Source organism: Equus przewalskii, chromosome 25 (assembly GCF_037783145.1).
Source record: "Equus przewalskii isolate Varuska chromosome 25, EquPr2, whole genome shotgun sequence".
Taxonomy (NCBI): domain Eukaryota; kingdom Metazoa; phylum Chordata; class Mammalia; order Perissodactyla; family Equidae; genus Equus; species Equus przewalskii.
The window spans coordinates 19,451,526-19,479,518 of NC_091855.1; the positions used below are offsets into that span (position 1 = coordinate 19,451,526).

The following is a 27,993-nucleotide window of genomic DNA, read 5'->3' on the forward strand; positions in this document are numbered from 1 at the left end:
GCTTCAAATCTATTTGTCAGTTGCCCGTTGTTACAGATTGAAATTGTGGGGGCTCAGGAAAAAAAAATTGTATAAAAATCTTCGCAATATAGGATTTAAATAATGAACATTAGGAGTAGCTATAATCAGATATGCTGTTCTAACGACTTCAGACCTACAGGAGCTCGCTCTGACCAAATATAGCTGTGGCTTTTAGGACTTGGAATTTTTTGTCAATGATTTACTGTGATAACAATGTGGCTACTAGCAGGTGTGTCAGAACAGAAGTTAAATGTGAGATAAAGAGAACGAATATTTCCCCTGGGGTGATTTACAAGGTGAGAGAAGAGATCCTGTTCCGGGATAAACTTAATTTTTCACCAGATGAAAAAACACAAACAAACCTAATTACCAGTGGCTTTCCAGGGACAAAGGTCTGGTGATTTGGAACCCTGGCGTTGACAGAGCTCTGAATAAAGCAGACAATAAAGCCTGCTTCTTTGTAGGATGCCCAACCTACCGCTTTAGGTTATTCCCTCCCCCTGCTCCTCACAGGAGGTGAGCTCAGCATGGGAAGTTGAGGTGTGGAAACTGGACTTAGACTGAGCGAACGCTAAAACCCACAAAGATGATTCCAAGGCTGGAGTAACACAGTGTCCATCCCACCCTCATACTTTCTTTTTATTACACAAATTCTGCACATAAAAGCTGTCACCAGATTGAGTGATCAGGACTATAAACGAGACAGTGACAGCATGCACCCTGGTGACCCGAGCAGGGCCGGTTCGAAGATAAGGTGTGCCTCCAGCTTGGGAGCGGGGCATGATTCACAGTGTGCATTAAAAACTCTTGCAACTTGTCCCATGCACCAACGTCTGGGAGAACTGTACAAATGAAACAAACACTACCTGTGACCAGCTTTCAAATGAGGGGTTTGCCACCTTGCCCCTGCAGGGGTTTCCCGGACACGAAACTGGAGACCCCTCCCCTCTTCCCTGCCCCACCAGCTCCCTGGACCCCGAGACCACCTCCTTCCCGCTTGCCCCTGCAGGAATTCTCAACAGAGCCACACGGAACAGAGACCGCCTTCACTCTCTGCTCAGAGTCCTCGGAGCGGGAGGAACGTGGTGGAGCCACAGGAACCTGTCTGCTGCAGGTGGGGATGTAAATGGCACGACTGCCCAGGAGACACTGGGCTGGCCTGTGCCCATGAGAAACGAAAGTGTGTCCACATGGAAACCTGTGCCCATGTGCGCACAGCAGCACCAGTCACCCACAAAGTGGAAACCCCCCAGGTGTTCACCAACAGGTGGATGGACACTCAGAACGGGGCCTGTGCACACAGAGGAACATATTCAGCCCCAAGAGGGACGGGGCTCCTAACCGGAAAAGCATCTTGCAAAACCAGGCCAGCCACGCAAGGCAGCGCTGCTCAAGGTTCCCATCAGGATCCCAGTGGGAAAACTGGAAATGGGCCCTCAGCCTGTGAATATGCGGCAAGGAACCGCCCCGACTGGTTGGCCGTTCTGAGACTGGAAGGAACCAAAGGGAACTGAGCCCCTTTCCCGGGATCATCCCCCCGAGGGGCCCCTCCCAGAGCCACAGGCCCACCAGAGCTGTGCTGGGGCGGATTGGCCCTGAGACCCCCCAGGTTCCCGGGACCCTCCAAGCCTCCTTTGAAGCCCCTTGTGGCCAGCATCTTCTGTTGTTATCTGAGAGAAATGGCCATCCTTTGAAGGTGTTACTCAGGGAGGGTAACTCCCCTAGATTTGCCTTTAGAAAAGCTCTCTTTGGCTAAAGGGCGGGGGCATTTAGGAGCCTTTTTTCCCCATTAAAATCACCTTTGAAAGGAGACTAAACAGATTTCTACTAGTACTAGAGTATTTCTTTACAATAATAATAATTTGCCCTAGTCTTTTTTTTTTAATTACGGTAAAGAAACACATAACATAAATTTACCATTTCTTCCCTTTTTAGATGTACAGTTCAGTAGGGTTAACTATATTCCCCATGTTCTGCAACTGATCTGCAGAACGTTTTCATCTTGCAAAACTGAAACTCCGTCCCATTAAACCGTAACTTCCCGTTTCCTCCTTTGCATAGCCCCTGGCAGCCACCGTTCTACTTTCTGTTTCTATGACTCTGCGGCTCTGGTGCCTCGTAGATGTGGAGTCCTACAGTGTTTATCTTTTGGTGACTGGCTTATTTCACTCGGCGTGATGTCCTCAAGTTCATCCATGTGGTAGCACCGGCCAAGACATCTAGGAGGCGGGAGCTGAGGGAGAGCTGGTGAGGGCTGGGAGCAGGGGTGGCCGCAGAGAGGGTGACAAGTAGATGGGGTCAGGGAGATTTGGGGGAGGTGGAGTCACAGGGTTTAGTGGAAGATGGGAAGGTGGCAAGGTCGGGTGAGGCCGTGCCCCTGCTTCTGGCCTTGGCCTTCAGATAGGGCCGTGGACAGGCCACTGGCACTCAGACTTGTGGGCTCCTTTGGAGGATGGGGCTAGGGGGCGACCTAGGGCTGAGTTGGGAGCAGAGGAAACTGAGAAAGAACCTCTTCCTCAGCCCAGAGCCTCATGGAGACCAGAGGGGATGAGGAGCAAGCAGCCATTCTGGCTTCTCTGTGCCCTTGTTTATATCTTCTTACAGAGTGCAGACTTCGTGGCACCAAAAGGATGGGTCTTTGCGGCATCCCACATGAAAGGCGGAGGAGGCATGTGTAAGAGTTCTGCATTCTGTCCCTATTCAGATACCGCCAGGCTGGGCACCGCAGGGGGCCGCCCTGCTGTCTCTGGTCTGTTTCATCCTCCTTGGAATTTTAAAGCCCCTTCCACCTAAAGAACCCCTTCCTGCTCTTAGCTCCCTCAACAAGTAGGCTATTCTCCCCTCTGGGAGAGAAATCGCAGTGGAAAGGACCCTGACCCAGATCCCCTCCAGCTGTGTGGCAAGTCACTTCTTTCCCTGGGATATGCTCAGTGAGCATGTGCTGAGCATCTACTGAGAGTGGGCCCTGCATCAGACCCAGCGATGCTGGGAGCAGGCAGGAGTCCCACCCCGGAGGGGCACATGGGTTGTCGATGTGGCAGCCATGTCGATTTGAAGGGCCATGGCAGAGCTTCATGAAAGGGGGCAGTGAGTTCTCCTTAGTTTTGGGGTCATGGAGGAGAGTTGTCACAAAGGGCTAGAGAAGATGAGATTTTCTAGAACTGTGTCTTGGCAGATTTTTATCAGGCTGGAGGAAAAAAGGTCCGGGAGTGGAGGCAGATAAGGGAATTCTGGGCAGTGGGAATGTGGGAAAGAGGCCTGTGCCTTCAGCTTGTTACCAGCCGAGGTCTGCCGAGGGGTCAGCCAGGTCTCCAAACACCAGGCCTTTGGCTTTCATCTCTCTGGCTGTGGAAGGGATGGGGGCGGGGATGGGGTGAGGAACTTCTGGCAGGGAAGCCATTTAGGGTGGCAGCCAACAGGAGACAGTGAAAAACCTTTCCACAGAGCACTTCACAGACACCCACTGTGGTAGGAGCCAGCGTACCTGTATTAACTTGTACAATAGCCATGGTCACCCTATGCCGGACGCTCCATCGGGATCCGGTTTTGCGGGCGGGAAAACACCCGAGGTTACACAGAAGCAGAGGGTAGGATTTGAACTGGGCGTCTGGCTCCAGACTCTGGACTTTTAAGCATGTGATAGGCTGTGTTTCCCAGGCGGCGGGAACAGGGCTGAAGGGGATTAAGGAGGGAAAATGGCCAGGAGTTGGGCCTTGATGGCCTCGGTTTCCATATCTGTACAATGGGGACAGGAACATCTGTGTCCGTGGTGAGAGAGCAGGTGCGAAGGTCCTGGTGCTCTGAAGGTGCTGTCAACACAGCCCTCCCCTGCCACCTCACCCCTGGCCCTGCCTGGTGTGGCGCACATGCGGTCTGTCCCCTTCCTGGCCGCCTCTGGGCACACCCTGCCCTCTGGGAATTTCTTTCTCTGTCCTTTCCTCTTGGAGCTGGAAGTGGCTTTGAAGCCTGCCAGCTCCTTAGAGGGCAAGAGGTGAAAGCAGTTCAAGGGATGTAGGTTGGAGGTGTTTGAAAATGCAGATAGGCCACCCGGGCACCTTTTATTTTTGTTCAGAACATCTGAGTGTCTCCGTGGCCCCCCCACCTCCCAGAGTAGCGCCTCCCCCTATGGCAGAGAGGATGTGAGAGCACCCGTGAGGGGCAGGCAAGGCTAGGCAAGGCTATGCCCCACCCCTGCCATGCCACCAAAATAGAAGGGCCGAGGTACCAGCCCCAGGGAGGGGCTGGCCAGGGCAGCCTTTGAAGCAGGAGGCAGCCCGGAAGGGAAGGCCGAGGGAAGCAAGGTTGTTAATATTCACAGCAGAGGCAGCCATCATCCCTGGGTTTTCTGTGATTCCACAACAGGCAGAGACATCGCCAGCTTAGCTCAGCAACTCCGGGGCCTGGGACGCAAGGCCAGAGCTTGGCTCATAAATTGCTGGGTGACAGTGGGTAACTCATTTCCCTCTCTGGGCTTTGGTTTTCTCACCTGTAGCATGTGGGACTGTGACGAGATCACCTGCTGCATCCTTGACGACTTGGCCACCTCAGCACACCCCGCTCCCGTCCCCTGACTGGGGCTCAGGCCTGGCTAGGCCCAGGAAATGTGCTGAGACTGTCTCTGGAAAGCAGCAGGGATCCAAGGCAGGCTGAGGAGCTGTGGGTTTGCCTAGGGCCCCCTCCCCGGAGCATCCTTAGGGAGGAGAGAGGCTGTGGGCACACAGATGATGTCTTTGTGAGCAAGGGTGACATTTGAGATATTTAACAGTCAGGGCAGCCCAGGCACGGAGGGACTGACACACTTGGGGGAGGGGACTGCTGTGCCAGCTGTCCACTCTTCAGATCCTGGGGATGGCTGGGGGACCTGGGGGAGGGGCCAGCGAGGCAGGAAAGTGAAACATTTGGGGTTCTTGGGGCAGGGCCTGTTTAGCAACCGGTATGGAAGTGTTTCAACATTTTGACAGCTCATGTGACTGTAGGGGCAACCTGCTGGCTCTCAGCCCTGTTTAGGGGCGAGGGAGGGAAGGGAAGGCTGCTGGGGCCCTGGGAACTGCTTTCTAGGCATTTCTACCATCAGAAAAATTCCTTCACTCAGAGGAGGTGGCAGGTCACTCTTCCCACTTGGCCCAGCGTCCCAAGGCCCCTGGCCTGCCACCCCCGGGGTAACCCTCCTCCCCTGCGCTTGGGAACAATGAAGGAAGGCTTCCTCTCCCCATTCCTTTCCACACAGCACCTGGCCAGGGTAGGAGCTTGCCCAGAAGCTGCCCTGGGCCATGGGCCCGGTGGCCTCAGCTTCAGGTTCCTTAGTGGCCACTTGGCTTAGCCATCTTCCCTCCCCAATGCAGGGCCCGTTTGGCGCCCACCCTCCTACCGCGCATCTCCTAGGCAGGGACTTTTCCCATCTCATTCTGCCTGGCCGGTGGAGGAGGAGGTTGAGGTGGGGTTGCAGGCTGGGGTAGCAGGAGCAAGTGTGATTGAAGGGCAGCTGGTTCGGGGAGAGCCCCGGTTCCTGGTGCAGGGCCCTGCTCTGCCGGCTGGCCCGGCTTCCCTGTGCAGCAATTTCGGTTTCTATTTTAAACAGTTTGGGTTGGTTGCTTCCCTGCCTTCCTGCTGGGTGTTTATAGTGAGGAAAATAATTGGTAATAGTTGCACAGATGTGCTGGCACTGCAGCTCATCACAGGCACCTTTACCCAGGGGACCCTCCCTGCCCCAGCCTCTCTCTGCCAGCTCGAGGAGGCAGCCTGAACGGGGGTAACAGCAAGCTCCCCCCGTCCCCCCATCCCCAGGAGCCTCAGGCGGTGAGACACAGGCAGAGCTGGGAAGCAGGAGGCCTACGGCGCCCCAGGCATGCCCAGAGGCAGGCCTCAGCATGACAGCAGAGGGGGCCCTGCCCATGTTGCAGGGACTGCTCAGGACAGGCTCCACAGGATGGGCCCTTCCTAGGGGGCTGCAGGAGGGAAGCCCCCAGTGGCTCCATTTCTGATTCCATTTCCTCCTGCAGAGCCCGAATTTGCAGCTGGGGGTAAGGGATGGAGGGAGGGTGGAAAGGCGGGGGAGGGCAGGACCAGGGTTGAAGGTGGGAATTCATCTGGCTTCTTCTCCCCTTCTCAAGGCCTAGAGCAGCATTCTGGAGGGCTGGGAAGGAGGTGGGAATCATCTGGATTGTGAGGGAGCCTGCCCAGCCGGCGGAGGGCCGGGACTAGAGGGTGAGCTGTCCACTACCCATTGAGGGCCCAGCCGGGCTGGTGATGGGGTGAGATGCAGAGCGAGCAGAGCCAGTGAGAGTTCTCAGCCACTGTATCTCCTTCACCCCTTGCACGTGCTGCATGTGTGGGTGCACATGTGAGTGTGTGCATGTGCGTGGCTGCGTGCCTGTGTCTGCATGTATGTAGGTGCAGGTACACACATGTGCACATATATGCTACATATATGTGTATGTGAATACATGTGTCTTGGTTTGGGTTCCCCCAGAAGCTGACCCTGAGACAAGGGTTGAATTGCAGGTAGTTTATTGGGTGGTGATCCCAGGAAGCACAGTGGGGGAGTGAGGAAGAAGATGGAGAGGAAGCCAGCCAGTGAGGGACATGCTCTCAAGCAAATTGCTGCTGTGGGGACTGAAGCCCAGTCCCACTGGGGAAGCCTGAGAGCTGGTGTAGAACATGACCAGCGTTCTCTCATCCAGAGGGCAGGACATCTCGGGTATCTGTCCACCAGCTCCCATCTATCATAGGTTGAAAGCTGCCAATGGGCTGTTAGCTCTCCGGCACTTTCGGTTTGTCCTGCCTGTAGGCCAGGAGTCACAGAGTTCCCAGGAAGCAGCCTTAGATGTGTGGAGGTAAATGCCGAGGGGATCTAGGTTGCACAACTGGGGCTACTGCTGTGTGGCCGGTATGTGCGCTGATGTGCCGCTGAGGGCCCCTGCAGGAATGATAGGCTTAGTCCCCCAGGTGCTGTGGGTGCCGTCAGCAACAGCCTTCAGGGCAAGCCCCCTCTGAGGGCTGCCTCCGCTGAAGAAAGCTGCCTTGCTGGAGGTCACACCCCTTTCTGGGTGGCCCACATCCAATGACTGATTGATGAGCAGGTATAAAGGCCTGGCCCTTTGTCCCAACTTGGATCAACTCTGAAGAGCATCCTGGCTCCAGACCCCATCTTGGGTTGGTCCAGACGGTCATTCAGGTCTGCATCACAGCCGGACTTCCCCGCTGTTCAGATCTGCTTCCTTCTTCTCCCTTCCTCAGCTGTTATTCCAAGAGCAGTCCCTAATCTACGTCCTGCATTATTCTCCATCCCATGCAGCATGTGTGTGCATGTGCATAGCTGTGCCTTGCAAGTAGACATGTAAGGGTATGGGTGTGCCAGGGTCCTCCATGCAGTGACATAGAGGCCAGGCTGGCAGCTCCTGGGGGCCTGGGACTGAGAGGATATTGGGGATTTAGAGCTGAACAGGAAGAGATGGCTTTCTCCCCACACCCCCTGGGAGCAGCCCCCAGGAGGGAGATATGAGGGACTCGAGAGTGGGCATCAAGGGAGTAGAGCTGCCTCCAGCCTTGATAGCTCCAGGCAGCTCAGTGGGGCCTCAGTCACCCTGGCTCACATCTCTTCCTCCTGAGCTCAAGACTCTTGAGCCTAGAAGAGATTTTTCTTCAGGCATGGACCTTGGCTTGTCTCGCAGAGAGACAAATGCACGCCGTCGCCCTACATCCAGGCAACTCCAAGCACAGAGGTCCTGGGATGGGGTGAGCACTCTGACCGCCCCTCCTCCTAAGGCCCGGATGTGGGCCTGTCCTCTTGAGAGGCCAGGAGCAGCAGATGTAGGGATGGAGGTCAGTCGTGGGGAAGAATGGGACGCAGGCGAAGGAGGAGGCAGGCAAGGACAGCAAGAGGCCCAGAGGGCACCAGGTGTTACAGAAATGTTTATTACAAGGATAAATATTTACAATAATCGGACATTAAAACTGCTGATCTGCACCTGTGGGACTTCAGGGGATGCAGGGAGTGGAGGACTGGGCAATGCATGGGGTGGGAGAGGACAGTAGGACAAAGTGAATCATTTGTGGATACACAGCCCCAGGCTGTAGATGGGGCCTGGAGATGACCAGGTCCCCAAGTGGTGCACAAAGAGGTCCTATAGCTTGAGCCCAATAGGCATGCTCTTCCATGTGCTGCCCTCCTGCCTGCTCAGATGTCTCTAAAATTCTGGATGTTCTATAGTGGCTGGGGGTGTTGAGAGCAGCTCTGAGTGGCGGCATCAGTGAAGAAGCCCCAAGGCTGACCAGGGGCGCATTGCTGCCCCCTCAGCATTCAGAGGTGGGAAAACATCAATGGCCTTTGACAGACAAGCTTGACCTTCTTCTTGGAGTTGGTGGAGCCCTCAGAAATGGCTACAGTTTGGCCCAGCCTGGATGCTCTAGGCATAATCCAAACAGATATGACTCCCGCCATGGGAGGCTCCTGTCACGCCCCTGCCCACGAATACCAAGGGTGCAGGAAAACAAATTCCTTAGATAAATTCTCCTCATCCTTCTAGTCCTCCAGGAAGCCTTCCTTAGCACTGCAGGCCATGCCAGCCCTGGGTCCCTCCCCACATCTACACCCACTACTCCCCAGGCCCCTCCTCACTGCTTTCCCAGAGGGCTGGATCTAGGGCCCTGCACTCAGCAGCTGGTGGGCTGATGGCTCTCTCTCTGGCATCTACCTGGGATCGCACCAGCTCAGGGCCCTCCAGAAGGAGCCCAGAAAAGGATGATGGGGGCCGGGAATGGGGGCAGAGTGGGGAAGCCCATGTGGTCTGGCAAGATTTCAGGGCCCTGCAGTCTCTTTGTCATCACATCTGCTTCTTGTTCCTGCATAGAGAAGCTGCAAGAACCTATCCGTGCTGCAGAGTTTACATGCCTGAGATTCTCTTCTCTGTCTAGAATCTACAGCATATTATAAGCCCACAGGAGAAATAAGCATCCTCCAGAACCAGAATCACCAAGGGGTCCCTGTGTCTCCTGGCTGGCTGGGGTCCAGGCATCATGGGGCCAGAGAGTAGAGTTGGGGAAGCTCAACTGACCCCATGGTGGAGACTCCTATGGGCTGACAGAACTGGGGCAGGTCCCCTGCCCTCCAGGCATTCCTTCCTGCCCTGTAATCTCCTGCTGTTCTCTGTGGAGAGGTTGGCAGAGTTGGGCAGTAGGCTGCCTGCAGGCAGGAGATCCTCAAGGGGGTGGGCTGAGCTCTCAGCTAGCCTCAAGCCAGAGGTAGCCTGTGCCTGGATGGCCTGGTTGGCAGCCCTACCTTCTCCTGCTTCCCAGCACAGCCTGGGCTGGAGAATGGTGTCCCCTGAACCTACTCTGGGGCTAGTTGCAACGGGCAAGAAGAAGTGAGGGTTGAGCCCAGCAGGCTGCAGCCTGAGAGGTGCCCTCCTACCACAAACCACCCTCACAGGTTGTCTTCAGGGGCCAGGGCTCTCCAGAGAGTCTGCAACTCCAAGTCCCACTCCCTCCTCAGGCAGAGCAGGGGAGTCAGGATGCCAGGCCAACTGGCCACTAGCCATGGCCATTCTGGGACATGTAAGCTGCCAGAGCCACCACCACGGCCACATAGAGACCAGCCCCCACGGCGATGGAGAGTGTGGCCAGGAAGAGGGCCCGGCGGGAGGTGGTGCTGGCCAGGCGGAAGTCCCCCTTGGAGATGGCCTTGCTGGTCTAGGGAGAGAAATATACTGATGAAAGGGAGCGTCCCCATGCTCAGCAAAACAGCCCCAGCCCACCTGGCTCCTGATCCCATCCTGCATATGCTCTGCCAAGCCCTCCAGTGGAGGGAGATGGCCCAAGTGGAAGCACTGGGCCCCATGAGCTCTTACCCCCTGGGAGAAGTAGAAGGCGGCGATACCCAGTGGCCAGAAGCAGCAGAGCATGGAGAAGATAGTGAGACCCAGGTGGTCCCTGGGAGGCAGTGTGAAGAAGTTGTCTTCACTTTCACTCTCTGTCGAGGTTGCATCACTCTGTAAGCATGAGTGGGTTTTGTGACCAGGCCCGGGATGACCCAGTGGCAATGATGTGGGACAACAGGCAGTCTTATCCGCTGTTGGTGGGACTGTGGGGTGGGCTTGGCACTCTCTATGGAAAGCCTTAAGAATGGCCCAATGATCCCATCTTTAGGAATTTATCACAAGGAAAGAATACAAGTACATATGTACAGGTATGTTCATCATCGGATGGTAATTGTGAAAGGTTAGAAACAATCTCAATGCCCCACGACCAAGAGATTGAGTTAATAAGAGATGGAAGAACTTATGATGGAATACCGTGTAACCCTTAAAAATTACCTTGTTGAAGAATATTAAATTATGTAGAGCAATACTGAAATAGGTTGCTTAGAGAGAAAAATCAGGTTATAAAACTATGTACAGCAAGATCTATTTTGGGGAGTAGGGTGGGAAAAAAAAGAACAAAAAAAGACTAAATGGGCCGGCCCGTGGCTGAGTGGTTAAGTTCCCGTGCTCCACTTCGGCAGCCTAGGGTTTCGCCGGTTTGGATCCTGGGTGTGGACACGTCACCACTCATCAGGCCATGCTGAGGTGGCATCCCACGTGCCACAACTAGAAGGACCCACAACTAAAATATACAACTATGTACTAGGGGGATTTGGGAAGAAAAAGTGGAAAAAAAAAAAGGACTGGATGATCATCAACTAAGATAATGTTATCTTCCAGCGGTTTTCTGTATTAAGTTTAAATTACTTATATTATTAAGAAAGCCAGAACAATAAATTCTATTAAAAAATTAAATAGTCAACCCACACTAGTGTTTCTCAAAATGTGGACAGCACCTGTGTCAGAAGTACCTTTTCTTTGGTAAAATACAGATTCCTGGGCACCAAGCCAGGCCTACTGAATGTCAACACCCGGAGGTGGGCCTGGAAATCTGCGTTTTAAACGCATGCACTCACCTCCTCCTCCTCCTGGTCATCCTCCTGGTCCTGCAGCTCCTCTTGAACTCCATAGGACACCGTCTGGATGGTGACCTCCTCTTCCACTTGAGCAGGTTCTGTGGACTGCTCCACAGGCCCAGCCTGGGGCTCCCTGCTTTCTGTGAAGCTGGTCTCGCAGCTGCCTGCCCTGGGTTCCTTGACCTTATCCCTCCCCAGGAGGCAGCTGGGCCTGTACCAGGCCTCCACGGCCAGTTGCAAGGAGCCTGGGTCCAGGAGCTGGTGGGCGTGAGCAGGGCCAGCACCACCCAGGAGGTAGGAGTAGAGCTTCTCCTGACACGACCAGCTGGGCGAAGCCTCGGGGTAGGCGTAGGGGCTGTGGAGGTGGGCTGGGCTCCGAGGCAGCAGCGGGTTCTGCAGTTCACTCAGACTCTCCATGGCTCTGGGGGCAGCTCCAGGGAGGGGGGCAGTCCCCAGAGAGCCTGCTGGGAGAGCAACGCAGACAGACACGGAGGCCTCAAACCCTACCTTTGCCATTGGCCAGCTGTGGGAACTTGAGGTGGCTATTCAACTTCTCAGAGCCTCCGTTTCTTTGTGAGGTGGGGATAGCAGCGGGACTTACCTCATAGAGTTGGCTCATTCATTTATCCAGTCGACACATTTATTGAGCGTCAGCTCTATGCCAGGCACTGCACGGATGCTGGGGATGCGACGGCAAGAAAGGCAGGAAGCAGGGAGAAGGAGGAGGGTGCACACTTTGTCTTCCAGGAGCTTACGGTCTGGTGGAGAAGACACCTGCCCTGGAGGAGAAGTAAAGCAGGGGCTGTAAGAACATCCCATGGACAGAACCGACACAGGGCGCAGGGAAGTCTTTGGAGCTGAGATCTGAAGGAAGAGGACAAGCTCACAAGGCGAGGGTACGGGAAACCATTTCATGCAGATGCCAGATACAGGATGGTGGGTCTGAGAGGCTGGGAGGAGGCTGATGTGGCTCAGGGTACAGAGGGAGGTGTGAGATGGGGTGTGGGGCCAGACTATACAGCCCTGTTTAAGTCTAAAGGGGCTTCAGGGGTCTCAGCAGGGGTGATAGGATGAGATTTGGGTCCTGAAGCCTTCCCCGTGGCTGTGGTGGGGAGTGGCTTGGAGAGGGCCGGGCCGACTGGGACACCATTGGGAGGCTTTGCCATGGCTTCAGGTAGGGTGAGGACAACAGGGACTCAATGGTGGAGAGATGGAGAAAAGGGGACATACCCTGGGAGATAGTGACAGGACTTGATGGCAAGTGGGATATTGGGTTGAGGGCGGATCTGTTCTAGGTTGGATGGGACCACACTTAGCTCAGAGCTTGGCACACGCCCCCTGCTTCCAGCCGTTGATCTTCCTGGGGCAGGTATGGTGTAGGGAGACACCGGAGGCTAAGCTCCTCTCTAAGGCAAATGATGACTTTGGGAATTTCTTGTAGGGTCTAAGGCAGGGCCTCCTGGGCACTGAGGTCTGGATTTGCATATCCCAGCTGGAGGTGTAGACACACTCAAGGGCTGGAGTATAGACACTCTAAGGGGCTGCCTCTTCCTCCTTCAGCCAGAGCTGAGCACCTACTGTGCACCTGGGAATGGTGCATAGTAGGCGCTGAGGGCTGACTAAAGGAGGGAAAGGCAGCCCTTGAGGGTGTCTACAACAAACCCACACACATTCTAGGGGATGGCAGGTAGAAGTGGGGTGTGGAGAGAGAGGAGGGGCAGGTCAGGTGGCCCCAGGGACCCTGCTCATGAAGGTGGAGGGTGACAGGACCATGGATTTATAATCCGAAGATCGGAGAGGCCGTCCTGGCCTTGATCCTTTGGGCAAATTTTCATGCTCTTCTGGGCTTCACCAACTGTAAAACGCGGATGATAATCCCTGCCCACCCCACAAGGTTGTTTTGAGGATCCAAAGAGATGGCTGAGATGCAGATGTGTAGTAGATTATACGTGGGAGGGGCTGCTGTGCTTAATTCTGGGCTTCCGAACCCAGGGCCATTTCCGGCCTCCAATCAGGTGCTCTGTTAGTGGTAAAGGGAAAAGTGTGAGCAGAGGTTTCTGCCCTCAAGGCCCCCTCCCTAGTCCTACTCCCCATCAAGAATTCATAGCCAAAGCCTGACAAAGGGCCATTTCTACTTCTGCCCCAAGAGAAATGCCTGGATTCTAGAAAGCTCGTTCTTGGGAAACCTGAAGGCAGAACACGACCCCAGGAATAATGCCCAGGGAGTGGGAGAGAGCCAGGAAGGAGGAAGGCCAGGCAAGCCTGGGGAGAGCATCCAGGGTGTGTCCATGGGGTGCCAGCTCCCCCTGGCTGGCCTGCTGTAAGGGAGGAAGATGGGCTGCTGTCTGCCTGGGGGCAAAGGAGCCAGAAGAGGCTGCCCACGGCTCAGAGGCTCTGAGCCCCTGAGAGTTGTGGAGTCTGGAGCTGGGGCTCCAAGAATGTCTAACACAGAATCCTGGAGGGGAGTGAAGAAGGGCATGTGGCCCAAGCATCCAACTCTTTGCCCAGGGAGGGCACTGGAGAGGCTGGGCTGCCATGCCCCTGGAGACCCTGTTGGCGCATTAACCAGCTACAAGTTTCACTTGGACTGTCACCAGCTGTGGCGGAAGCTTCTGCACAGAGACACATGCAGGCTCGGGAGGGGGTGGAGCTTAGGTTACTGCTGTCTGCTCACAAATGCAGGGGCCTCGCCGCTCCTCACTCCTCCTTCCTCTCCAGGGGCCAAAAACACTGGGAGCCCCTCCAACTGCAGTGAGGGGGAGGGGCTCCTTCCTGCAGTGGGGAGCTGGGAGTGCCCAAGACAGAGGCCTCCCAGGGCCAAGCTTGTGCCTGGGCTCCACCGGGCAGATTCCCAGCAGGACTGGTCTCTTCTGACTCCCAAAGGCAGTCTCTGAGCCCCTGTTGCAGCCTCCCCTCACCAGCAGCTGTGAACCACAGATGTGGAGCTGAAAGGCATGTTGCCATAAGGCTCATGGGTTTGGGAGTCAGGTACACTGAGTTTCCATTCCTGATCCACCTCTATTAGCTTTTTGACCGGGCACCCCAGTTCCCATCTGTAACAAGAGGGGTGGTGTTAAATGGTCACTGATATTGATGGTGGCACCAACATCCCATGTTCCCATAGCTTCAAGGAGCCCCACAGAAGTGCAATCCCCCACTCCGTGCCCTCTTTCAAAAGTCAGGGATAGATGAGCATGCTCAGAGCATGCTCCGAGCGAGGTGCGGAGTCGTCAGCTTTCCTCCCATGGCCCCTTGAGCAGGTTGAGGGAGGCAAAGGAAAGGCAAGACACCTATTTGCCAGATGGACAGTGGAGCCGTGGAGCCATCGCCTGGCTTCCAGACTTCCCCTGGGCTGCCCCTGTCCCAGCCCTGCCCCCCTGCCCATCTCACCCACCCTCTGGGATCCTAGGACATGGCTCTCCAAGATCCGCCAGCCTCTCCACCATCTGGTTTTAACTTATGCCCCCTCTACTCATAGCCTCCAGGGTCCCTGTTGCCGTCCATGTGGGCAGAGATATGCAGAGGCCTTTCTGCTGGGGGTAGGGTGGGGGGAGACCAGCCTCAGGGCCCTCAGGGCAGATTAATACACAAACTTGCCTCTCCCCTATGCCTGGCCTCACCAGGAGGCCTTGGCAGGTCACCTGTGCAGTCCTCCAGAAGGAGAGGAGGGAATCAGGCCCTGGAGCTCTGGAGACCATAGGAGCACTGGTCCAGGGCAGGCAGCGGCGGCTGGGTCCCAGCTCAAACCCCTGCTCCTGCCAGCTACCCTCTCTTGGTCAGAGTACACCCAGCTGAGCCTCTGAAACCCAAGCCACAGCCTTTCCTGGATTACACCACCCACACACGCTCTGACTGTGCCTTTGGGCAGAGCTTCTCAGCGCTTCCTGCACAGAGATGTCTGATCCTGGCTTTTCCACACTAGGGACAAACTGGAAGTCACCTAAATGTCCAATAAGCAGGGACAAGTTCAGTAAATTATGGTCCAACAATAAAGTGGTACAAGGCCTTTGAACAGGTTTCCGAAGAGGAATGACATGAGAAATGCTCATTGCAGATTCCGTGAGAAGCAAGAAAAGACAGCGGTGTGCGTGTGTAATCTCAACTCCGCCAGCGTGTCAACAGTGATTATCACCAGGGGTGGGAGCACAGGTGCTTTTCATTTTCTTTTTTACACTAGGTTTTTTCTGTTTTCCACATTTATTTTTTACAATGAGCATGGACTACTTTTAAACCAGAAAAAAGTTATGTGTATAGATTTCTTCTGAGCCAAATTATCTAAAATCAGTTTAAAATCTCCCCAGGCTTGAGATGTTCCTTCTGGGTTTGGAGGCTGAGCACAGCATCAAAAGCTGCCCCCCTACCCCCCTGACACACACGGACAGGCACACACACATAGACGCACACCACTTCCAGAAAGCAACCCGTGTTAGGGACTGCAGCACCTGCTCACAGCCCGGCCGAGGGGCCCGGTTCTCTAACAAGTCACGTTCTCCCCATCACCTTCTAGGGCCACACAGGAGTGCACTGAGCTGATCCTGGGATCCAGCACTGAGTTCTGGGTCAGTGGCCAGTGACCACCCTACTGGCTAGAGGGAGGGGGTGGGAGGTCCCTAGGCCCAGCCTTTTCTGCACTTGGCCTGGCTTGACCTGTTTTTTTCTTTTTTTTTGAAGAAGTTCAGCCCTGAGCTAACATCTGCCAATCTTCCTATTTTTGCTGAGGAAGACTAGTCCTGAGCTAACATCCATGCCCATCTTCTTCTGCTTTATATGTGGGATGTCTGCCACAGCATGGCTTAATGAGCGGTGCCATGTCCGCACCTGGGATCCGAACTGGCGGACCCCAGGCCGCCAAAGCGGAATGTGCACACTTAACCAGTGCGCCACTGGGCCAGACCCTGGCTTGACCTTTTGACCTGTTGCTTAGATCTGCCTCTGCCTGTTCCGTGGAGTAAAGGCCCAGTATTCAAAGCAAAACAATTCTCATCTTCACCTCTGCTGCTTGGTCTTACCTGGGCTATGTGTGCCTACTGTGTGTGTGGTACTGTGTCCCTACGCATTTGCTGGTCAGCATGCCTGTGTGAGACAGAGAGTGTGTGTGTGTGTCCATGTACATACTCTGTTCCAGAGGAAAACGTGAGATGTCTGGGATGCTGAAGCTAAGAAGATTGATCCAAATTGTGCAGTTGGGACCAAGGTCTGGGCCCCACAGAGGAGAGGGAGAGAAGGTAGATCTGTCAGGCCGCAGTCTTTGGCTTGTTTCCTTTTGAGCTGGGAATTGAGCTGAGCCCTAAGGTTTTTTTGGTAAGATTTTATTTTTTTCCTTTTTCTCCCCAAAGCCCCCCAGTACATAGTTGTATATTCTTCGTTGTGGGTCCTTCTAGCTGTGGCATGTGGGACGCTGCCTCAGCGTGGTTTGATGAGCAGTGCCATGTCCGCGCCCAGTATTCGAACTAACGAAACACTGGGTCGCCTGCAGCGGAGCATGCGAACTTAACCACTCGGCCACGGGGCCAGCCCCTGAGACCTAAGGTTTTTAACTCCCTGATTTGGGGAAGGAGAGCACACTGCCACCTCCCAGACCAGGGACAGGAAACCATCCCGGAATCCACTGGAGTCGAGTTAAAGCCTCCCACTGGAGACCAATTGCACTGGAGTTCAGTCGTGCTATGTAACATCAGTTTGCTTATCTATAAAATGTATGGAAGAGGGGCCAGCCCCTTGGCCGAGTGGTTAAATTTGCACGTTCTTCTTCTATGGCCCGGGGTTCGCTGTTTCAGATCCTGGGTGTGGACCTACACACCACTTGTCAAGCCATGCTGTGGCAGGTGTCCCACATATAAAGTAGAAGAAGATGGGCATGGATGTTGGCTCAGGGCTAATCTTCCTGAGCAAAAGGAGGATTGGTGGCAGATATTAGCTCAGGGCTAATCTTCCTCAAAGAAAGAAGAAAGAAAGGAAGGAAGGAAGGGAGGGAGGGAGGGTGAGGGAGAGAGAGAGAAAGAACGAAAGAAAGAAATAAAGAAAGAAAGAAAGAAAGAAGGAAGGAAGGAAGGAAGGAAGGAAGGAAGGAAGGAAAGAAGGAAGGAAAGAAAGAAAGAAAGAAAAGAACCACTGCTCTGATAATCACTGAAAGAAGAGTAAAAAAAAAAGTATAACCAGTAAGCAAATAGATGGAGAATGTGAAATAATAAAAATACTTGATTTATCCAAAATGAGGCAAGAAAAGATAGAAAAAGGAATAAAGAACAGGTGAGACAAAGAGAAAACAAATAGTAAGATGTTCGACTTGCACCCAACTATGTCAGTAACTACATCGAATGTAAATGGAATAAAATTGCCCATAAAAAGACAAAGATAGTCTCATTATGTATTATTCCATTTATATGAAATTCTAGAAAAGGCAAAACTATAGTTACAGAAAGCACATCACTGGTTGCTGAGGGCCAAGGGTACGGGTAGGGATTGACTGCAGAGGGGTCTGAGGACTTTTTGGCTGATGGCACTGCTCTACACCTTGATTGTGGTAGTGGTTATGTGACTGTACATAGTTCACAAAACTCACCGAATTGTGCACCAAAAATTAGTGACTTTTTATTGTATGTATATTATACGTCAAAGCCGATTTTTTTTTTTAAAGACAAGGACTGGATTTAAAAAAAAATCCAACTATATGCTACTTATAAGCAATGCACCTTAAATATAAAAATACAAAACAGTTCAAGGTAAAAGGATGAAATAATAGTAACACCTCACATTTATTAAGTTCTTACGTGTTCCAGGCACTATTTTAAATGCTATGTGTTATCACATTTAATTCTTACACTAACCCTAGGAAGTCTATGTTATCATTGTCTCCATTTTACTCATAAAGACACTGAGGCATAAAAAAGTTATGAGTGCTCACTGGCACAGAGCAGGTGAGTGGCCAGCTGGACATGAACCCTGGAAGTCTGACCCCAGAGTCACTGCGCTCTAGTACCACTATGTGTCAGCTACCGTTTATTGAGTACTGGCTTTGTTCTGAACACCATGCCAAGTGCTTCAAATGCAGTATCTCATTTAATCCATCCTCCTTCACATGTAGGGGAACTGGGGGGCTCAGATAGGTTAAATAGATTTTCTGAGATCACACAGCTGGAGAGTGGCAGAGCCCCATTTGACCCGAGTCTGTCAAGCATGACCAGAGCTCATGCTGGCCCAACAGCATCAAGTCCTCTGGGATCAGCTGCAGGGGTTGGGCCCAGAGGAGGTTTGTTGCACACACTGCCTGGGGGCTCTGAAGTACCTGGAAAGAGGCATCGTGAACACTGTTAAAAAGAGACCAGAGGGACAGTGTGATGTGTGACCAGGAGTTGGGCCATATCCTCACGACGGGGCCAGCCTTTATCAGAACCCTGTAAAATTATAACAGCTGCTATTTACTGCATCCTCACATGGGCCAGGTGTTTCATATACTTTATCTCAAAACTTTACAACAACCGATGAAGTAGGCTATTATTATTTCCCGTTTTTCAGATGAGGAAACAGGTTCAGAAAAGTTCAGTCATTTGCCCAAGATTAAGCAGTGACAGAGACTGGATTTGAACCCACATTTAATTGAGTCCACAGCCTGGGCTTTCGTTAACTACGTCTTTCAGAGCCCACCTGTGTGTAGAGGGTGGTGATAAATGGTGTGGGTGTGAGAGTGCAGAGGACTTGGTCTTGAGTGGGTTAAAATCACGGGCCTCAGTGAAGGGGATGGGAAACGGCAGCTTGAAGAAAAGATTAAGAAAATCGGGATGATTATCAGCCCAGGGGCGGCTGCCTAGATAACCTCCAGGTCTGGATTCAAATAAATCCAGAGCCATTGTGTGGCAGCTCAGCTCCCGACCACTATCTCTCAGTGCAACAACAGAGATTGCTTCTAAATTGAAAGATAAAAGCCAGAACTTTCTAGTAGGGCAGAAGATTAAATATAAATGATTAAAATCCAGGGAAGAGGTGAAATCTTTAAGAATAGGTGTTAGACCATCCTCTGGTCAGATAATATGTAAACTGTCCTGCAAACTGTGAACTGCTGTGACTATGGTGGCTGTTTGTGGATGGCTTCCAGCTGGGTTTGATGATTTCTGGCCTGTAAGCAAGAAAGCCACCAAGCCAGCTTGGAGTCATGGCTGCAGCTTGTTGCATCTGACAGTAAAGAGAGAAAGAGTCAGGGGTTAGGGATGGGGAGGGGGTGAGGCCGGCAGAGTCTAAGGAAAACGGGGAACTTAGCTTTCTTTGCTTCGGTTTGCCTCCTCAGGAGGCTGACACAATTGGTTATCCTTTCTCTCTCCTCTCTCTATCTTCGACTGCTCCAAGCTCCTGATCCTTCCTAATGGTGCTTAAACATATTGGAGTCTCCTTCGCTTAAAAAACAAATCATGATGATTGTAAAACCTGGCTGCCTTGGGACTGGCTCCGTGGCCGAGTGGTTAAGTTCCTGCGCTCTGCTTGGGTGGCCCAGGGTTTCACCAGTTCGGAACCTGGGCGCGGACCTAGCACCGCTCATCAGGCCATGTTGAGGTGGCGTCCCACATAGCAGAGCCAGAAGGACCTACAACTAGAATATACAACTATTTACTGGGGGGCTTTGGGGAGAAGAAAAAAAAAAGATTGGCAACAGATGTTAGCTCAGGTGCCAATCTTCAAAACAAAACAAAACAAAAACAAAACAAAATTTGGCTGCCAATACTTAGACACTCCTCCCATCAAAAGGTGGGGCCCTATGTCCCTTCTCTATAATCCGAGGGGGCTTGTGACGGTTTCAACCACCGAGCACAGCAAAAGTGATGCTATGTGACTTCGGAGGCCAGGTTATAAAAGGCCATGCATCTTTCACCTTGCTCGCTGGAACACTCACTCATGGAACCCTGAGCTGCTCTGTCGTAGTTGGACTACTCTGAAGCCGTCAGGCTGGAGAGGCCATGTGTGTAGACGTTCTGGTTGATGGAGCCTGCTGAGCCCAGGCTTCTGGTAATCCCCAAGATGCCAGACATGTGAGTGAAGCTCTCTTGGACTCTTCAAACAAGCCCATCTGTCAGCTGAATACCACTGGGTGACCTCTGTCCCTGCCACTTGGAGTGGAATAATCACACAGTTCAACCCTGCATGAATTTCTGACCCCCAAAGTCGTGAGGTATAATGTCTGTTATTTTAGCCACTAAGTTTCGGGGTAGTTAGGCACCAACAGAGAACTGGAACATCTTTCCTCAGTGCCTTTTCCCTCCTTCGGCTCCTGTCCTCTTTCTTTCTTTCATTTCTCAGCGGCATTTCTCAGAAGCATTGTCTCCACTCATATCAGAATACTTTAGCTCTCGCTCAAAAGTCACTTCCTCAGGGAGGTCATCCCTGCATCCTCAGTCTAGATTTAGGTTCCCTGGTTATCTGCTCTCCAGGCTCCAGCTCTTCCTCTCGAAGAGATTATCACAGTCTCTGTTTATATATGTGCGATTCGTTGATTAGTGTCTTTCTCCCTCACCAGATTGTGAGCTTCAAGAAGGTGGGGACTGTGTCTGTCTTCCTCAGCCCTGCAGCCCCCTGCCTGGCATATAGTAGGCACTCAACGAACAGTTGATCTTATGAATGAATGAGTGAATGAGTGAGTGAGTCAGCTAGGTGTGTCGACGCTCCCCTGTAAGAAAGGACTTTCCAGGATCTGGGATGGCTGGGGCACAGCTGACTGGGGCACATATAGTTCTGCACAATGAATATTTCTTGAGCAGTTACTTCAGACCAGTTCTTGGAATGCAAAATACACAAGAAATGGTCCCGGTTTTGAGGAGGCATAGGGAATATAGATGAGCAAATACAAAATTTCAATACAGTGGAGTTGTGCTAGCAGCACATGGAATGCTAGGGTCGTGCTGATAAAAGGCTCCTGTCCTGGGATGGGAGTGGAGGTGATGGTCGGAACTAGGAATAGGCTTTCAGAGCAGGTGACATCTGAACCAAGTCTTGAAGGAAGAAGATGAGTCATCTAAATGAGACAGTGAGAGAAGAGCAGTTCCAGCAGAGGAAACAGCACAGAAGCATGGGGTAGTGGTATGGAGGGGAAGTCTGGGGCGGGGGGGTGTTGATATTGGTGGGATCAGGCAGGAGAGGTGGGAAGGCCTCCTATTCCACACAGAGAAGCTTTTTCCTGTGGACAGTGGGGAGTCAATGACAGTTGTAAAAAGTAAGTGATATGGTCGTAGCCGTGTTTTAGAGCAGTGCATAGAAAGGATTTGAGGGGAGTGAGAATGGAAGCTAGAAGTCCTGTTAGGAGACTATTTTAAAAGTGCGGGAAGGAGGGGATGAGGATTTGAACCTGCCCTAAGGCAAAATGGATGGAGAGCAAGAGTCCTGCCTGAGGATAGTTAGGAGTAGTTAGAACAGGACTCTGTGGTTAACTAGAAGTGAGGGAGAGGGAGGAGCCGCAGGTGACTCTCAGGTCTCTGGCTTTGTCAGCCAAACAGAAAGCAATGCCAGCAGCTGAGACAGAAAATCTAGGGGAGGCTGCTGGTTCAAGAAGGCTGCCTGAGCACAAATGACCACCTCTTCTCCTTCTTAAGGTTCTATTAAAACGACGGGACATATATTTTTAAAAGAATGAAATCATAACAAAATGGGAAAACAAAAAGGAATGATATCAATGGGCCAGAAACATTGCAGAATTTCTGGAAGATAAAGAGGAGATGAGATTCCTGGTGAAGAAATCCATGCAGAGAAACCTGCAGCCCCACACACCAGAGGAAAGAATAATTCCCATTCACGTGAGAGGCCTGTTAGGGAAACAAACCTACCCAACTTCAGAGGAAATTCACATCAGCTGCCTGTGCTAGCCTACACCTTCCTGTACTCATAAGTCTGAGTGGACAAGAAGGATAATGAAAAACAACTACATGAAAATAGAAGAGAAGGATTACATAAGCAAATAGAACAATTGACCCAATAAGATTTGAAAATCATTCAAGTTATAGAAAAGATCTTTAAAATTTTTTTGAATTCATATCCTCAGAGAGATATAAGAGGACCATTGCATCCATAAAACAAGAACAGGCTGCTATGAAAAGGGAGCAATCAAAGAACAGGGAAGAGTTTTGGAAATTGAAAATAATTGTCTAAATTTTCAAAAATTCAGTGGAAGGACTGGATAATAGAATGGAAAGTTAAAGACTAACTTCTTAATGTAAAAGAAAAAGTTAATGAAATTCCTCAAGACATAGAGCAAAAAGAAAAAAGATGGAGCATATGAAAGAAAGTTAAGAGACATGGAGGAGAGTCCCGGAGGTCCCACATCTATCTAGTAGGAGTTTCAGAAAGACACAACAGAGAGACTGGAAGAGAATAATAATTAAAGGAGCAGAAGCAGAAAGTGTTTCCTGAGCTGAAAAAAAAAATTTAGATTGAAAAGTCCCACCAAGCTGGAAAAAATGAAACACACACACACACATAACACACAGAGACACACACAAGGAAGAGCAGGATGGGAAGGAGAAGTGGATAGGTTTGATCTTAAAGTGTCTTTGGGATACTAGGGTAGAAACTCTGCCTGGCAATTTGGTGTATGGAGTTGAAGCCCTGGGTAGGGGTAAGGGCTAAAGAGAGACTTGAGAATTATCAAAGGACCTATGGAGAGGAAGGGGAAGAGAGGATCAGAGGAGAGGAGAGGAGAGGAGAGGGCTGAGGAGGGAACCCAGGAAAGAGAGATAAACAGCTGGAACACTTCTCAGCTCCCGGGGAGGCTTCTTACTTGCTGTCTTCCTGGGAAAATCGGTCTACCCTCTTTTCTACCCACTGTCACCCTGGGCTCCCACAGGCTGGACTGTCTTCTCCCTCAGAGCATAATCCACCTGCCTGGGAGATGGGCTTGTGGCTGACAAAGGTGAAGATTGCTGGGAGGATTGGGATGGTGGCACCACTACTCAAATTAGTCAGTTTTCAAGTGGAAATCAAATCTCTGTTCTGGCTGAAACAACCTGTCTCTCCACTGAAGCAGCTCATTCCCACTTAGAAGCGAACTGCGCATCTAACGTTGGAAGATAACACACCGGAACGACGAGGTAGAGCGTCAGGCCCTCACTTCCTGCTTGGTTTGCTTGGGAAGCTGGCGGTGGTGGCAGCTGCAGGGAGGAGGGAGAAGAGAGAACAAGCAAGGGAGGAAGCGAGAGAGGAGAGGACCTGGATACAAAGAACAGGGATGAGATCAGTCTTTATTGTCCCCTGACTTGCAGTAGAGGGGACCCTGCTCCAGGCAGGATGCCCACCAAGCCCCTGAGAAGGGGAGGGGTTGGAAAATGCCAAAGGTTTAGAAGTGAGACTAGAGAACTGGGATGTTTCCCCTTCCCAAAGTGAAGGCTGTTCCTTTTGCTTCTTTCTCCCTGGAGTGGTGTCCTTTGGGGCTGGAAGTCCCTCTAGGATGCACAGATGAATTGGCCTTTGAACTTGAAGGTAATTAATAATTTGCAGATGTCTCCAGATATTGTCGTATTCTCTGCCCCTGTCATTTTGTGTGTGCCACCCAGGGAAAGGGACACACATGTGCTGCATATTTCAATGTTTCGATCTCTCTCTTACACACACACAAACACACACAGACACATGTCATTTCTTAATGACCATGCCACATTTATCTCTTCCTCTTCGTCAGATCTTCCCTGCCCCCAGCCCCAGATAACCAGCATCAGCCAGTCACGTGCCAGGGTTGACTTCCCTTTAAGGCCTTGCAGAAAGGGTCAGAGTAGGAGCCTCAGCAGGAAGTGGGCAGGAGGGGGACACAAGAAGTAGCCAGTGGGTAGTTTTCCCTGGTTGGGAGAGGAGCCAGATGTGTTTGCCTGGGTGACCAGAGATGTCCTGCACCCTGACAGCTCTGAGGGTGGGGTTTTCACCCAGACAGCTGCAGAAGGAGTGGTGCATTGTTCTAGGCCCAGCAGGAGGCCAGCACCCCCACAGACCAGTCTGGCAGAAAATAAAGCCCCTCTCTATGCTAGCTGCCGCTGCTGCTGCCATCACTTTGTTATGAGGGTTAGTGACTGTCCATTAACTCTGGAGAGCTGATTCTCGCCAGTGCTGCACCAACGGTTGAGAGCTAGAAAGTGTTGACATGGGGTGGGGGGGGGGGGGGTTGATCCCCAACCCTGACTGGGTGCTGGCAGGGAGGAACGGGGAGGTCGCTTGCGTGGCTTACTCAGCTCTACCCAAGTACCGGTTAGCTAAGGCTTTTCTGAACATTGGCTTGGCCTGCCACAGTTGAGGAAAATTATTGTTAGAGCTTGTTTTGTTTTTATAGAAAAAGCTTCCCCCAGGGATGGATCTTTCCTGACTGTCCCCTCTTCCAGTCTTCTTAGGAGGGGGATCCCACCCAGGCAGGGTCCTTGGGAGGAGATGGTCAAGGATCAGGTCCCTGGCCCTTGGCTACTCACAAGGGATCTTAGGGGGGTGTCCTTTCCTGGTCTCTTGTCTTGGAGGCAGGGGCCCTCCTGGCTCAGCAACTCTGTACACACTCATGGCTTTCCCAGGGAAATAAGGACAAGAGGGGGGTCTTAAGAAAACACTAGAAACATAAATGGCTTTTTCTGGTTTATCTTGCTCCCTTCTACTCCATTCATAAAATCCAGTTCTTTACTGAAAGGACATTAACTTACTCTTCTAACCAGGTTAATGAAGCTGGTATCCTGTGCTCAAGGAGAACTGAGGGATTCGCAAGCTCAGGACAGCCCTCAGAGAGCCCCACAGAACATCAGGGCTTGGGATGTTAAAACTTACCTAGTCCAACTCGCTTGTTTTATGGGTGAGAAAACTGAAGCTTACAGAGGGGAAGGGACCTGCCTGACACTCAGTGGCAGATCTGGGACCAGAATACAGGGCTTTTGACTTGCAGTCAAATGCTTTTACTCTGAGATATTTTAACGCTTCATTCTCTTATTTTACACCCAATTACAGAGTCCTTACTATCTTCCAGGTGCTATGGGGGAAGGGAGGTGTGGAGGGAGGCAAAGAGATGAAAACAACACAATCCTTGCCTTCAGGGAGCTGTTTCCCTGGATCTGTGATCCTTGGGGGGAAGGGACTGAGCCAGACTCTCACCCTATATTGTTTTCCACAGGTGATGATGGAAGAGGAGAAGGGGGAAGGGAACACTTTTGGTCCCCCAAGATTTACAAGTTGAGCTTCACTGACTCTGGAACCACAGGGAGGCCAGGACAAAGCGAGCCATGGCCAGGCTTGTAGGAAAAGGGGCAGGGGTGACAATGATCAGGTCACTGCTGGCAGGCCTGGCTGGTGGATGGGAACAGTGACAGCAGCTCACGCTGGTATGGCGATGTACAGTTGACAAGCCTTCAATCAGGTATGTTGTTTCCTTGAGTCCCAAGGCAATTCCCTGAGGTGAGCAGAGCAGCTACCTTATCCCCACTTTAGGGATGAGGAAACTGAGGTTCAGAGAGCTCAGGTAACTGGCCTAAAGCCAGTAAATGCCAGTGCCCAGCCAGGAATTCCTAGTCTAGTGCTTTTTCTACCACTGGGGGTAGGGAAGTTGTACTGGGTTGAGAGAATGGGGATAAAGCAGTGGTCAGCCCCAGCGAGAGGCCAGTCTTCCTCTACGCAGTTTTATTTTGATTGCTACATTCTGCCACTCAGAGAACTCTGCTCCAAGGAACTGGAAGCACTTTGCAGGCCTGAATGAGCTCATCCACCGCACTCTTGCCAAAAAGAGGGAGAACTCCAAACGGAGGCTCTGTCTAGGGTCACCAGCATTCAGGCACGTACTAGAAAACAGGACTCATCTTCCCCCACCCTTTGCCCTCATGCACCAAGTAGTGTGATGCAAAACCAGCCTTCTTCCATGAGAGTCAAGAGGGCCACAGGGAAAAATGGAAGTACCTTCTGGTACCTCCTGGTATCTCCTTCCTTCCCCGGAGAAATAGGTTAATATTCCTAAGGGGCCTGGCTCATCCCTTGGCCCAAGGGCCATTTCCAGGGCAAATAAATCTTCAGAGGGCTGGGCCACAGTCCACAGATGAGCAGGCTTAGGGGAGGAGAGGGGAGATTAGCTGGCTCAGATTTCCCTAGTGTGGCAGAGCCCTGGTGGGGACTAGGGTGCCAGAGTCCAGGAGACTCTCATCACTTGGCGTTCTTTGTGGGCAGGGTGTCTCAAAGCTTCCTGAGGTCGGGGTCAAGGCCTGGTGGTGTAGGGTCAGAGTGCCCAGGAGCCTGTCTGGGCCCCAGTCCCTCAGGCCCTTCCCAACATCCGCAGCCTATAGGGCGAGGGGTAGGGATGGACTTGGCACCATCTCTGGCAGAGCACAAGGTGAGGCCAGCAGGGAGTCAGAGCCCCCCATCCTTGAGAGAGGTCCCACTGCCCTCCCCAGCTCAGTTCCGGCTCGGCGCCCAGCTATGCACTCCCGCTACGCCCCCAGACGGACCCTTACCTGTCCCGCCGAGGACGGTCCCGCCTCCTCCGCGGGGTTTGGGGGGCTGGCATGGGCCGGTGAGCGTTGGTGGCACCAGCACCTTGCGGCCGCCGTGGAGCTCCCAGGAGGGCGCCTCTGCTCCCCGCCCCGGGTCCCTGCCGCCGCCGCTGCTTCAGCACCGCGGACAGCTCCCGCCCGCCGCCCGCCGCCGCCCGCCCTGCCCGGCGCGGTCCCCGGAGCCCCGCATCTTGGCCGGGCCCGCCGCCGCCGCCGCACAGCCCTCAGCCCGGCCCGAGGCGGCTCCGCGCCGACTTGGGAGGGCAGCGAGGAGGGTCCCCCTCCTCCCCGCCTCCCGCCGCCGCCGCCTCCCTCTCGCCTCCGTGCTCCGTGTTCCCTTCCAAGCTCCAGAATCAGCCCACCAGGCACTCCGGACCCAGCTCCCGGGCGGGGCGGGGCGGGGCGGGGCGGGAAGTCGGAGGAGTCCAGAGGAGGCGGTGGAGCGAGGGGCGCGCAGCTGGAACCGGCTGCTCTGGTTCCTGGAGCCGAGTCCCCTCTCTCAGCCCTTCTCCCCTCCTCTACTCCTGCGCTCCCCCAGAAGCGATGGGCGACCCTCAGGCTTCTGGAAGCATTTTGGAGCCCCTAGGCTCCCAAGCTTTGAGTTTTAATATTGATTTGTTCTAAAAAGAAAAACAAGCTAACAAACAGCATTTATTGAGCTCCTACTATATACTGGACATGAAGCCAGGTTTTTGTTTTTAACCAATACAATCTCATTTAATTTTCTAAACAACGCTATGAGGCATATATATATATATATTCCATTTTACACGTGAAGACGCTGGGCTCACAGAGATTAAATCTCTTGATTTGGAGATAACAGTGCTGTGCTGGGCAATGCACAGGCTTTAAAGACCATGGGCCTAAGTTTTGGTTCTGGTGTCCCATTTATTACCTGTCTAACCTTGAGCAAGTTAACCTCTCAAAGCCTCAGGTTTTTCCTCAGCAAAATGGGGGAGCTGTATCTACTTCATAGGAGTCATATGAGGACAAAGCGAGATGACCTGCATGACACACTGGTCCCAAATAGGCCCTTAGCACGTGAACATTCTCCTCAGTTCTCCCAGAGAGAAACCTCGGACCTGAGACCAGGGCTTCAGCTGCCTTGTCTCCCCACCGTCCTGCTCGTGATGGCCCCCCTTCACTCAGTTTCCTTTTTTGGTGTGGAGTATCCTCATCTTGAGTGTTATAAGTGGATAGGACTATTTTTTCAAGCCTCTCACAAGGTCTTGAGTGTTGCCACAACACCAGGAGATTGGGGGAGAGTATTCTCATTTTCTGAAGGTAAATAGGGGTCTGCAAAGTAAACCCCGGAGTAGGCTGAAGCTGAGGCTAGGGATGGAAGGAGGCACTGGGAACCAGGCTCTGGCAGTGGCAGTCCTCCCTTGCTCCATCCAAGGATGCCAGAGCACACTGGATGGTGGCTCTGGAACCCCCTCACTCTCGTGTGACAAGGGGCATCTGGAGCAATTCTGTTTAGCTCCTGGTATCAGTAGGAAGCTCCCATCATGGAGCTTGTGTCTCCTCATCTTCAGGGCTCGGCAGAGAACTCGCTAAGCCTTGTGGTCTGTC

The 27,993-nt window shown here is 52.5% G+C and overlaps 1 protein-coding gene and 2 long non-coding RNA genes across 5 annotated transcripts; 1 reads left to right on the forward strand and 2 right to left on the reverse strand.

Moving 5' to 3' along the window:
- The first annotated feature begins 2,068 nt into the window (after window positions 1-2,068).
- LOC103548598 (uncharacterized) lies at window positions 2,069-11,925 on the forward strand. The gene is made up of 3 exons (XR_544304.2): window positions 2,069-2,268; window positions 2,626-2,695; window positions 11,702-11,925. It is a non-coding gene; the product is annotated as an uncharacterized lncRNA (long non-coding RNA).
- On the reverse strand, window positions 2,789-5,561 carry LOC139079362 (uncharacterized). The gene is made up of 3 exons (XR_011532945.1): window positions 5,390-5,561; window positions 4,508-4,728; window positions 2,789-4,421 (listed from the first exon to the last, which is right to left on the reverse strand). It is a non-coding gene; the product is annotated as an uncharacterized lncRNA (long non-coding RNA).
- On the reverse strand, window positions 7,920-26,760 carry SYNDIG1L (synapse differentiation inducing 1 like). 3 transcript variants are annotated; one of them, XM_070593912.1, is made up of 5 exons: window positions 26,383-26,760; window positions 11,556-11,733; window positions 10,955-11,415; window positions 9,867-10,007; window positions 7,920-9,708 (listed from the first exon to the last, which is right to left on the reverse strand). In XM_070593912.1, the coding sequence occupies exons 3-5, from the start codon at window positions 11,369-11,371 to the stop codon at window positions 9,550-9,552; spliced, it is 717 nt and encodes a 238-aa protein (XP_070450013.1). In that variant the 5' UTR covers window positions 11,372-11,415; window positions 11,556-11,733; window positions 26,383-26,760; the 3' UTR covers window positions 7,920-9,549. The 3 variants fall into 3 exon arrangements, with proteins under 3 accessions (XP_070450013.1, XP_070450012.1, XP_070450011.1); XM_070593911.1 differs by having other exon boundaries at window positions 10,955-11,418; window positions 26,383-26,758; XM_070593910.1 differs by having other exon boundaries at window positions 10,955-11,733.
- Window positions 26,761-27,993: the final 1,233 nt, after the last annotated feature.

Bases quoted from the DNA above. Each gene is read 5' to 3' on its own strand.
- SYNDIG1L (XM_070593910.1), bottom strand. From the start codon at position 11,470: ATGGCAAAGGTAGGGTTTGAGGCCTCCGTGTCTGTCTGCGTTGCTCTC. The intron at 10,008-10,954 runs GTGAGTGCATGC...TCATGCTTACAG, and splicing joins ATGACCAGGAGGAGGAGGAG to AGTGATGCAACCTCGACAGA. The intron at 9,709-9,866 runs GTAAGAGCTCAT...TTCTCTCCCTAG, and splicing joins CCTTCTACTTCTCCCAGGGG to ACCAGCAAGGCCATCTCCAA.